This window comes from Alnus glutinosa, chromosome 7, assembly GCF_958979055.1.
Source record: "Alnus glutinosa chromosome 7, dhAlnGlut1.1, whole genome shotgun sequence".
Lineage (NCBI taxonomy): Eukaryota > Viridiplantae > Streptophyta > Magnoliopsida > Fagales > Betulaceae > Alnus > Alnus glutinosa.
Window position 1 is genome coordinate 1,646,614 of NC_084892.1, and position 12,256 is coordinate 1,658,869.

The 12,256-nt window shown below is 39.2% G+C and overlaps 1 protein-coding gene across 1 annotated transcript; it reads right to left on the minus strand.

Moving 5' to 3' along the window:
- Positions 1-475: 475 nt before the first annotated feature.
- LOC133874313 (F-box protein PP2-A15) lies at positions 476-8,161 on the minus strand. The gene is made up of 3 exons (XM_062312207.1): positions 7,590-8,161; positions 7,368-7,486; positions 476-1,184 (listed from the first exon to the last, which is right to left on the minus strand). The coding sequence occupies exons 1-3, from the start codon at positions 7,899-7,901 to the stop codon at positions 722-724; spliced, it is 894 nt and encodes a 297-aa protein (XP_062168191.1). The 5' UTR covers positions 7,902-8,161; the 3' UTR covers positions 476-721.
- Between the last annotated feature and the right edge of the window lie 4,095 nt (positions 8,162-12,256).

Sequence of the window (12,256 nt, forward strand, 5' to 3'; positions counted from 1 at the left end):
TATAACATAACTGAACCAAGCATAGAGCTAAACCTGCCCAATATGAAAAATATATTCTATATGCACTCTCAACTCTCAAGTGCACATTCCTTCACACGGGACAATGAAAATCACCATAAAATTTTAGATGGATCTAATGGTGACTTTCACTGCCACGTCAAGAAGTATACACTTAAGAATACATATAGCATTTCCCAACGTAAAATGCTTTGGATCAATTCACAGATTGGGCAAGTTGCATCCACATTTGATACCATTTGCCATGGGAAACTACACTCAGCTAAAAGAGGTGAAATCAGCCAAGAGACGTCATCATTCACCACCCAAAAAGTAATGCCTAAGCAATATTCATGAGAAGCATAAACATTCCATTGCAGACATTGAATAAATATGTAAACAATGAAGATATGTACCTCAGTTGCATCAAAACTTAATTACAATGCTTATAGAAAGCGCCTGGCACAAACAAAGGAAAGAAGCCAAAGCATGTTTTCGTAATCTTGTAAGCAAAGGTATACAGACAGACAAAACTGGAATACACAAATGAGAATTACATAACCATAGACGACAAATACCTACTGCAAAAACCTACAAAGATGACTTCCTTCAACACAAAAAAAAAAAAAAAAAAAAAAAAAAATGCCTTCAGAAGTATAATCTGTATAATAAATCACATCTAAATCACTGACATCACTAAACAATTTCACTGTTAAGTATATGGCTACTTCAAAACCCCTCTTCTTTTAAGCTTTTTTAAATCACTGGGGATAATAAATAGAGAATCTACACAAAGCCCACCTTTAGAATGTGTGCAATCTATCTGTTTCATGGAAAATCTTACTTCAGTCACGGGTTCCGAGCCACTAACAACAAATTCACCTACCTTGTAATCTATCCAGCATCCACGCTTATGATTGCCATTGATATCATCACGTTCAGTGTCATCTAAAAAGAACTCACATGATGCCTGCTGACCATCCGAATTAGAAAACTCAAATCGTACTGGCTTTATATCCCAACCATGGGTGTGCTCAAAGTTACACACACGTCGTCCCAGCCTTTTGGAAAACCTTCCAAGATGAAGCCTGAATGACAGAGTATAAGTATCAGCTGGAAAGGGGAACTTTACCACCCCATCTACTTCGAACCACCATATTTGCTGCAAATAGGCCACACTATTGAACCTGCAAACAAAGAGGTGCACCATCAAAGTGTAAGAGCATAAGACAATGCAAAATTAAGCAGAAACAATAAAACTAGAAGTAATTAGACATAAGTGGCAATTGAAAATCTAGGGAAAAGCCTCAACTCTTGCAGTAAGCCCAAGAACACTTTTTTTTTTTTTATAAGTAGATAATTTTATAAAAAGCGTGAAAAGTGCCCCTAAGCATACAAGAAGTATACAAAGAGAAAACCAAAACAGGAGAGCAAGAGGAGAGACACCCGAAAAACCCAAAAACATAAGGAAACCCAAAGACCCCTACAAAACCCAGAGACTAAAACATTACATCAGAGGCCCTCTTGCCTTGCCCCGGCTAGAACCAAAACCCCTAGCATCATAATTAATAGTGCACTCTAGGTTCTTCACTTCACGACACCATTTAAACTTAGGAGTGGGGACTAGAGCCTCTAGACGATGCTCCGCATCAATTAGAGCCATGAAGTATAAAAAGGCCTTCTCATTCCCCCTTGTGAGAAACCCCTAAAGTTTGAAAACAGAGGCTAAGATCAATAGCTGTCCCAGGAGAACCACCAAGCTTTTCAAGACCACCTCCCCGCGAAGAATCATCAACAAAAGCTGCCCCGGAAGACTCGCCCACTTCTGAAGGAGAAGTAGCTTTGCCCTTTGGGAGAAGAAAGCCACGCCGAAGGAAAGGCTGACAACCCTCGTCAAGAGCAGGAGTAGACATTAACCCATCCTTTGATGGTTCAAATAAGGGCTTGGTAGCATTCCCAAATGATGGCAAGGAAGGAGCTTTGGAACACCGAAAGTCTCAAGAGCCTCCTCAAGCAGAAGCTTATCCATTTTGCCAACCTTATTCTTCCGGGAGTAATTAAGCACAGACTTGGATTCCGACGGGTAAATAGGCGCTCCAGACTTCGACATCACAGGAAGAGAAAAACGCAGCCGTTCACCAAGAGCTGCCGCTTCTGATAAGCAAACGCCGGGGGCTGGACCAAACCCATCTAGAGTCGGAGAAGGAGCCGGCAAATCACAATAAACCTCAGACGAAGACGGCAACAGAGGATCCTCACCTAGGGCGAATCTCACCAAGGACGCCGAAGAGAGCTCAGCTGCAGAAAGCGCCGGGCTGCAACTCACGTCTGGCTGCTCCGGAGCAACGGCAATCACCTCCACTAAAGCCGCCGGAGATGAGACCTTCAAAGAAGGAGAGTGCACAGCAGACACCGAGCACTCACCTGACGAACAGCCTGAAGCAAACGGCGCCGGAAAAGCAACGGCGCCCGCCGAAGCTGTCGGGCCCAAGGTCGAACTCGGACTCGCTCTCAAACCCACAGAAAAAGCGTTGGAGCCCCGTACCTAATCAATACCTAACAAGGATGACTTCTTAGACCTACATCCTACTCTACTGGACCTATCCCTAAAATGCCTCCAGCCCAACCCATAACCACTCTTAAGCAATCGACCCAACCCAAATATGCCTATTCTCCACTTTAGCCCAGCAGAGGAGTGCAAGCCCAAAAAAGGCCTACGCTCACAAGCCCAACCAATCCACGCTTCAAAAAGACCAAGAAGCTTCCTGAGAACCCCAAACTCCTCTGAGGTGTCACCATCACACTTCTTCGAGCATGCCAAACTGCCTCTTCTGGACACGAAACCCTCTGAAGCGTCACCTTCACCCACTGCAGCCCTCTGCATGGAACACGCCAGACTGCACCCACAGGACCCTCGAAACTTGGAGCCACCAACAAGTGGGTCTTTACCCAGAGGATCAGAAGAAAAACACTCCATTGCATAGCAGTCCACCGCCTGCCTGATCATCTCCTGCTCCCGACCCATCGGAATAATCTTCTCCATCTCACACCAGACCACAGGCACCGACTAAACCTGAGGCCTGTCAACTATGACAGTAGCCGGCGAGCGTACCACCTTAGCGAACGACAAAACACCCGTGACCTTACCCAAAATCTTCCCCGCCGGAGCGCCACAAGAGGATGACGACACCATCGAGGACTCAAAAAAACCCAACACTTTGCTCAACTCCCCAAAAACACGACTCCACCCCCGCCCGTCACGGCCTTCAGGGAACACTACCATTCCTCTCCGGCCACCCACATCGTAAACTGCCACCTCCAAGAACCGGCCAGAGCTATTACCACCTAACCGAACGATGGTCACCTTCGAACCCTCCCTGAAAGATTTCACGAACTCGGAACCACGATCTCGCAGCACCTCTTCCACCATCAACAGCAGCCAAGCTACGCAACGCTCGCCCAGCAGAACCCACCCCGAGAACCCATTCCTCTTTTCCAGCACCCTCAAGTCAACAGACCCTTTCACCACAGCGAAGGTGAAAGAGTTCGCCTCCACAAGGAATCGATTCTCCATACCCAACCCCACAGGATAGCCCCCGAGGGGATTCGCAGCAGCCACGCAGCGTTCACATGACTGAAGACCAAGAGACGCAAGCTGATCAGATCCAACAAACTCTATGGAGTGCAGAACCACTCTTTACTTAGCACTCCTACACAAGTCAGAGAGCAAGAAAGGAAGAAAGGAGATATCTGAGGCTGAAGACTAGCAGGACGCGCCTACACGCGCCACCACTGGGGAGAGGAGAGAAGTAAGCCCAAGAACACTTTAGAGGGGGATGAAGAAAATAAAGGAACTTAATCTATGAATTATGGGCATATGGGAAATTGATTCTTGTTAAATCTTCTAAGGTAATGTGGACCATAAGTGCGTGCCTTTTGATGTCTTTAACATGAGCCCCAGAAAAGGGGGGAAAAAAGAACACCAATTTCTAAAGAATATATGTCAGATGGCCTCGCCATTTATAAAACCAGGCCTGCCCAAAGCATTTAGCAGAACGAATAAGCAAGGTATTCTACAAAGAACAGAAAATATTGATGGATGGACCCCATCCATTAGTGTGCATAAAACCATGTTTACATACTACATAAATCTGTAAAGGAAATGACAAATGAACATTGGAGTCATGAAGTGACACTTCCATGGTCGGACTTTACAACTGAAAGTAACTGTGACAAGAAGTATCTAGGAAAACCACTATAGCTGATTCAAATGATGCAAAAACTCTCCATAGCATATATAAAAAATGAACAAGGGCTGGCTGTCATGAGCATCAGCTTCATGTCAGAGTAAAAATAATAATTAAATGATGCTAAAGAGGAAAAATATGAAAGTTCTCTTCAAATTCCAAAAAGCCATCTGCAACTCTCCATGGTATTATGTCGAAGTTTTTTTTTTTATAAGTAAAAATCTAGTCTTGTTGAAAATGTAAGGCGCCCCTAAGTACACCAAAAGTATACAAAAATAAACACCTAACTAAGAAAGAAAAACGAACAAAGAAATCAACAAAATTAAGCGATAGATGGCTTAGAGCAGACAACAGTAGAATGAGAAATTCTAGACCCCAATTAGTACCAAAACAGAACGTAGCCATTCAGATTGCAAAAAAGGGTCATAATGGTCATTAATTAGTGCTGGTCCCACTTAAATCGGGTCCTGGTATCCGACTTAAGTTAGCGTTCCAGAGCGCAGAACACAATTTTTCTTAACTCTTAATTTCATTTGAAAACATAGTTCTCTCGTTCAGTTACTTAGAAAAATCAATACTTAACATGATAAAAGAGTTAGGGACAAGATAGAAAGGACCTACCATGCTTTTTACTATTTGAGAAGGGCAAGTCCAAAGTACGTTGCACAAAGCAGGCAAGTCCAAAAGACAAAGACCAACCTGTGAACCCTCCAAGGCTAATGAAATTAAATATTCATGTTTTCTGATCTTGAAACTCACCATCAAAAACTTAGAGACAAGGACATCGACAGAAAAGATTGCAGAACAAAGAACTGTTCTCGGTCACAATAAATCACTCCCCATGAGAAATAAGGCTTTTCCAAATCAATATTTGAAAAAAAAAAAAAAAAAAACCATATCTTTCTTCAAAAATATAGTTAATTTATGAGCTTAAAAGCTTCAGTTGGAAATCTTCCAGTCATATCAAGTTTCTCATTAAGAGAGCATATGGTCAGCCTAGAGTTTTGCTCTTTCTAGTTAGGTGCTTCCTTTTGTATACTTCTTGTGTACTTAGGAGCGTCTTTATGCTTTTAATGATATTTGTCGATTACTTACAAAAAAAAAAAAAAGGGTTAAAGACATATTTGGTACCTGTGGTTTAGAAACTTTATTTTTTGGTACTTCAGTTTCATTTCGCTTCACAAATAGTACCTAGGTTTTGAGAAAATACTGACTTGGTACTTCCGTCTATTTTTCCGTCCAAATTTTAACGGACTGCCATGTGTCAACCAACGAGGGTTGACACGTGGCACAATTTTAAAAATAAAATAAAATAAAACTTTAAAAATTAATTAAAAAATTAAAAAAAAAAAAAAATTAAAGAAAAAAAAAATAGGAAAATGAGTTTTAGCCCTTGGGGGTGGCCAAACCACTCCCAACCCCAAGGGCCACGGGGGTGGTCGAACCATCCCCAGACCGGCCTGGTCGAACCACCCCCAATGGCCAAAACCCATTTTCCTATATTTTTTTTTTTCCTTTCTTTCTTTCTGGCCCTTGGGGGTGGCCCAAAAACTATTTTCCTATTTTTTTCTCTTTTTTCTTTTTGGCCCCTGGGGAACCAGCCCCATGGGCCAAAACCCATTTTTCTATATTTTTTTTTCTCTATAAATGTCATAGGGGTGGCCGAACCACCCCACACCAGGCCGGCCAAGGAGCCACCCTTCTTTTTTTAAAAAATATATATATTTATAGTTTTTAATATTTTTATTTTTTTAAGTTTTATTAATTTTTATTTTTTAATTAATTTTTAAAGTTTTTTATTTTTTATTTTTTTTGTATTGTGCCACGTGTCAACCAATGATCCGTTAAAGTCTGGATGGAAAAATACACGAAGGTACCAAGTCAGTCTTTTTCCAAAACCCAAATACCATCTGTGAAGCGAAATGAAACTGAGGTACTAAAATATAAAGTTTTTAAACCACAGGTACCAAATGTCTTTAACCCAAAAAAAAATATGGTCTGCCCAGAGAGAGAGAGAGAGAGAGCATATGGTCAAATATTGAGTAGGACGTAATCAGGCTTTGTTCAAAGTCTTATATCAGCAAAAATAAATAGGTAACTAAATATTGTTAGCATAACAATAAATCAATAGTTTAAGTTTCTTGTCTCTCATCAAAACCAAAAATAAATAAATCAGTATCCTTTCCTCTCCCCTCCTTTCCCTAAGTATATACTCTGTCCATTCTTAATTATATAAAAAATAATAATACTCTGTCCATTCTTCTCCTTTCTCTCTAAAACTCCCTATCATAGCCCATAAGTAATATACTAAAATAGAACCTGATCAAACAACCTACTAGGTAAGAGATCAAAGAAAGAGAAAATAGTACCATAGTTTCCAAAAAAAAAAGCACCCTGTTTGGTCTCTCTGTAAGCATGAGAATCTATCCTCCAATTTCTACCAATCAAAAGAGATTTTCTTAAAATTAAAGGAAATACTAGGTCCGAAGTTGGACAGAAAGTTGGCAAATTTCGTTAAAGTATTTTGCTTTTTATAGGTTTGTAACAATTTAGAAGTAGCAAATAATGGGCAGGATTTAATATCCCTTTAAGGGAATGTTAGGAAATCATCGCATTAACAGAACCTCTTTCCTTGAAAACTATCACAAATTACTTGCATCAGAGAGCTTGCACGGCAATTCCTGTTAGCTACACCATTCCAATATTCAATCCCAACCATCTTACTAAAATTATCCAAGGTGCACACATCATGTCATGAATAGAGTCTAATAATATACTCTTCCAAAGCTTTGATAGATAGATTGGCATTCAAAAGGCATAGAGCACGGTCACATAACCCAACAACAACATATGTGCAATTAAAAGGGCTAAGCGAAATTTGGCTTCCATAGGGACAGTTGCTAAGTACCACGTATCTAACACCAAACAGATAAAATATCACACAAAGTTGGTAGCTTTAACTTAATGAGCATGCCATATCAAGCGGATTCAAGCCTAATTCAACGCATGTTGACCAAGTACAAAGAAGATAAACAGACCATATGTATCAAAACCTAAAAGAATTGCAAAATCCATTTCCAAAACCACTACATAAAAATGTGACACTGAGTGAAAATATCTAACCTAGATTCTTCGGTAGGAATCCAATTCCAGTATCTCCGGTCATCAATTCCGGTTATAGCCATGCCTCTCGCCGATATCGCCATGCAAACCCTTCCCGTCACCCTATCCAACCACGCTTCCTGCACATCAAACCCCCAAATTCCACAACAAAAGTAATAATCCCCAAATCCTATCCCTCTAAAACCCCTAAATTGACAAAAACCACTACGATTTTGCGCAAACCTTATTGCCGTGATCGAATGGCACGGGGCGACAAAGGAGCGCGAAGATGTCCTTCTTGGACAGATTCTGGTACCGCTCCGCCGGCAACAGATCAAGCAGATCTTGGAAGTTCGGCGGCAGCTTCGACTCCCAGACCGAGTCCGACGACGCCGCGCCCCGGAACGCCCGGTTCAGCCTCGCCAGATTGCATATTTGCGGCGGTGTCAGGTACATGAACACGCACGCCACGCAGCTCTCCGGTATGTCACCCAGACTCGGCCCCATGCCCGACCCGTTCGCCCCCTCCCCGAGACCCGACACCGCCGCTCCCATCTCCCAACCCACTCTCTTCGCTATACGCCGTCGTTTAGCTCATGGCATCGCAGTCAGTCCCCCGAGAAAAGAGAGAGAGTTTAATCCAAGTGTTTGTGTTTGGTTACTGAGAAAGTGAGGAGTGGGACGCTGTGTGTTGATTTTCCTTCGTGTTTTCCGGGAAGTTTTCCTTCTCGGTCAGACCGTCAGAGAGTGAGACTTTCAGACTTGCGTGTGCTGGTGATTAGTTGGGGACCTGGAAGAAAGTTCGGTAAAGGTGGGCACAAAGATCAAGTGGCAGTGGAGCACCACGTGTATCACTGGGCACCAATCATACTTTCTGTCCAAAAGTCCACGGAATAAAATAGGTGGTTGTTGAGCTTTTCTTCCCTGTTATTGGACGGTTACTCTCTTTGCGGTACACCCTACCCCACTACACCACAACCATCAACTCCAACAGCACTTCCAATGTCCGATACAGCTCGAAGTATTGAGTAGTACGTTGGATTACCAAGGTTCGAATAGATCAAAAAATTAAAGATGAATTAACAATTTAACACGTTTTGGCCCTTGCCTTTGAGTAATTCTATACGCAATACTTTTATGAGAAATGTTACATGTGCTTAAATTTTTACAAAGAGAATCTTACTAATTGATGTGAAACTTATTCATTGAAGATGATCAAAACAATTAATAAAAATAAATACTACGAGTACCAATGAATAAGCTGCACATCATCTTAATAAGGCACTCTTTGTAAAAATTTAAGTACTTGTAGCATTTCTATGCTTTTATCTCATTTTCATTTACTATGCTAATTTGGTAGTGTCTAGCGGTTATTATACTTTTTTTTCTTTTTCTTTTTTAACAAAGGTTAATTGAAGGATTATTACACCCTATTCGATATAGTGAGATAAAAGTAGACCTTTTGATCGGTTATTGTTAAAGAAAAATAAAAAATAATGGTCGATTGACAATAACTTATTAGCATAGTGAGGTAGTTATTTAGTATATACCATTACTCTTACTTTTAGTGCTGAAAATCAAACCTCATTTCATTCCTATCTCATTGAGTTAACTTGAAACTTAATATTTTTAATTTTTAGTTTTATTTTTTTAAGTTTACGAAGATATTGACATAATTTGTACTCTCTACTCCAACCCCCCCCCCCCCCCCCCCACTTTCATTTTGATTTATTCTTTTGTTTGCAGGTGTTTTCCGACCAAATCAGTAATTTTTGCATCTCCATTATATATTCGTCAATTTACATCCATGTTGTGCCGTTCATCTCCTCCATGACCGTTGCTGTTGTTTGCTTGTTGTATTTTTGTGTTGAATAAGAGTTTTCTTCTCTATAAATCTACCCTCGTTAACGATCTATGAGATGAAGGTTAATTAGGTGTAAGGGATTATCCCTCACGGCCTGAATAGTTTGGTGTGATGGGTTATCTCTCATGGCATGGATAGTTCGGTGTGATGAATTAACTCTCATGACCAGTTTAAATACATTTTTCTATGATATTTGGTTACTTTTGTCTTAGATCTAGTCTGCTCTTTAACTATTTTTGTACATGGGTTAACGGAAGATGAAACTCATATATAGTAATTTATTGTAAGAATTTTGTTTGTATCTATGACTTCGTAACCTTATATATAGCATGTAACTATGATTTTGCAGAACTTTATACTTTGTAATGTAAGAACTTTATGCTCGTAATTTTTGATTAAATAAATACTCATATATTTTGTTCAAAACAAAAAATAATAGAGTGATAGTTTGAAAATGGTGTGTAATTTGCCCTGAATTATTTGAAACTTAAAGAGAAGAATGTTAGGATCTTACATTTGAAGCTTGCTCTATACCTTATTGCTCCAAGCATACTCCATTATTTTCTTCCCCTTGCAAATCTCTTAACTTTCCTTTCATTTCTCTCTATTTGCTCTCTCCTAGGGTTGCTGGGTTATGTATGAAGTTCGGGTGCTCTCAAAATTAAACCCTAACTTAAAACCCTCATTTTTATTGCCTAAAAAGTGACATTGAAACGCTCCACTTGCACTACTCGATCGTTTTGACTTAAAATCAATTGATCGTTCTTTTTTACCAATGTATCGTTTTTCGTGACAGCATCACGCAATGTTTAGTAAAATGGACGTAACGTTTACTACGAATCTTAGAATTGCACATGTGGCCCCATTCCAGAAACAATTTTCGAGACGTGTGCCATGGTTACCTTTCCAAACTTAGTGAGTGCCATCAGGATTCAAATGAGACAAATGAGGCATATGACAAACCGTTAGCTTTGACAATAAAGTAAAAGAAGAAGGGGCAGAATGAAAAATTTAGGTTTGGGTGGACAAAACTAAAAAGAAAAACTTTTTTAGGGGTAAAAATTAATTTTAGAGGGTAAACTTGAAATTTTTTGAGAATGTTATCAGAAATTTTAAAACTTTGTTGCCCTCACACCTATACACGTAGTTCTACTTCTACCCCTAGCATAAGGACATGTTTTAAATTTCGGCAAAACTTAAAAATTGTATTATTGAAATTGAAAATTAAGAATTAAATCCAAATCAAATAAAAGCTTAAGAGCTAAATATGATTTTTCCCACTTTTTAATGGATAGATTTGCAAGCCACATGTGAAGTGTAATGTAAATTTAAGCACTTTCAATTAATCTGTTATTGTTTCTTCTCCCTTCCAATATTTGTCATCCACTCTTATCTATTTCCTTTTTTCTTTTCTTTTTTTCTATCACTTGTAGTTGAAAAAAAAGAAAAAAGGACCCTCAGAATAATGAAAAGATCTAATTAAGAGGACCAAAATGCACAATTTGCATAATTTTGATATTGTGAGAAGCTTCTGTGAAGGGACCCAAATCTAACAAAATCTCTCTCTCTCTCTCTCTCTCTCTAAGCTTCTGTGAAGGGACCCAAATCTAACAAACAAAATCTCTCTCTCTCTCTCTCTAAGCTTCTGTGAAGGGACCCAAATCTAACAAAATCTCTCTCTCTCTCTCTCTCTCTGTCATTGTTGCTTTATCCAACTTTAATGAACAAATATTGGGCGACACAAACATTTAGCGGGGGTGTAAAGAAACAGCATGATTTGGGTCCATGACACGAAGAAATATTGGTAGGACTTTTGGCAATCGTCAAAAGTGGGAGGTAATGCATGTGGAGAAAGCTGAATAACTTTGAGAGAATGCTTCAAGTCGATCTAAAGCATTCTTCTGGTGGTTCAAATTAAAAGAAGATGTCTGAATTAAGTAGATGACACTCAATCCTTTCGTTTACTCTTCTAGGTTTCAAGATATCCATACATTTTGGTCCACCACTCTCCACAATGGTTATGACTAATGAGCACTCCATTGATTTCTTAGGGCCCAAAGCATGAGGGATTAAATTTAATTTTTGTAAGGGTTAAGTCTAATTTTTAAGTATATGTAAAAATATTTTACCTCCAAAGTATCACTACTTTGACATTTTTACCTCTAAAGTTTTTAAAAAGTGACGTTTAGTATGCTTTTGATTTTCTGTTAAATTTTTTTATCTGTTTAGTCAGAATTACATCACGTGCTTCGCATATGATATTTTAAATCACCCCGAGGATAAAGTATTTTGTTCTTAGACTTTGTAGTGGGTGCTAATGTAACTTGGTTATCGATTAAATCTATGTTGTGGTATAGTCTGTCGGACTAAAAAAAAAAGTTGTTCATTCTTTTCCATTAGATGCTTCCTTGGGAATATTCTGTCGGAGCCTTGTCTAATGAAATTTATTTTGATATCCAGCATCCCATTTTCAATGGCCCTTCATTCATTATGCCAATTCTTTCCTGAGCCAACAGATGATATGGTAGGCTATAGGCGTCTAGAGATTATCCAACGATCACGTTTAAGGGCACTACATTTTCACGCAACTAGCATCAATGGATACATGTCAAAGATGGAAGCATATCCTTTCATCTTTGGGTCACTTCACAGTCAAATCAGAGCTCATGAATATCACAACAATTGGGTCCTCTCCTTGGAGTTGGAGTGAAATGATGAAGATGGCGACACTGCTATGATCGTTCAGAAACCTTATTGATCCTCCTTGTTTCTTTTTTCTTTTCTTTCAATTTCGATCCCATGAAGCTTGTCTCCATTGGCTTTTTACCACACATCTCTCGTGCCACACACTCGACTAATAATAATTTAAAAAGAAATAAAAGAAAGGGAGAAAATATAAACTTTATGTGATTAGGCATATAGTCTACATTCATACGTTAAAGTATTTTTTTTTATTATATTTTTTATTTTTTTTATAAATTTGATTATATATGATACTCTATTTAATTATAGAGAAAGAATGTAAATATTACAATTTATAAATCTT

What these genes read in the sequence shown, in the direction of transcription:
- LOC133874313 (XM_062312207.1), bottom strand. Translation starts at nt 7,901, where the DNA reads ATGGGAGCGGCGGTGTCGGGTCTCGGGGAGGGGGCGAACGGGTCGGGC. An exon ending in CATTCGATCACGGCAATAAG is followed by an intron (nt 7,487 to 7,589) that starts GTTTGCGCAAAA and finishes TTTGATGTGCAG; the next exon opens with GAAGCGTGGTTGGATAGGGT. An exon ending in ATTCCTACCGAAGAATCTAG is followed by an intron (nt 1,185 to 7,367) that starts GTTAGATATTTT and finishes CTTTGTTTGCAG; the next exon opens with GTTCAATAGTGTGGCCTATT.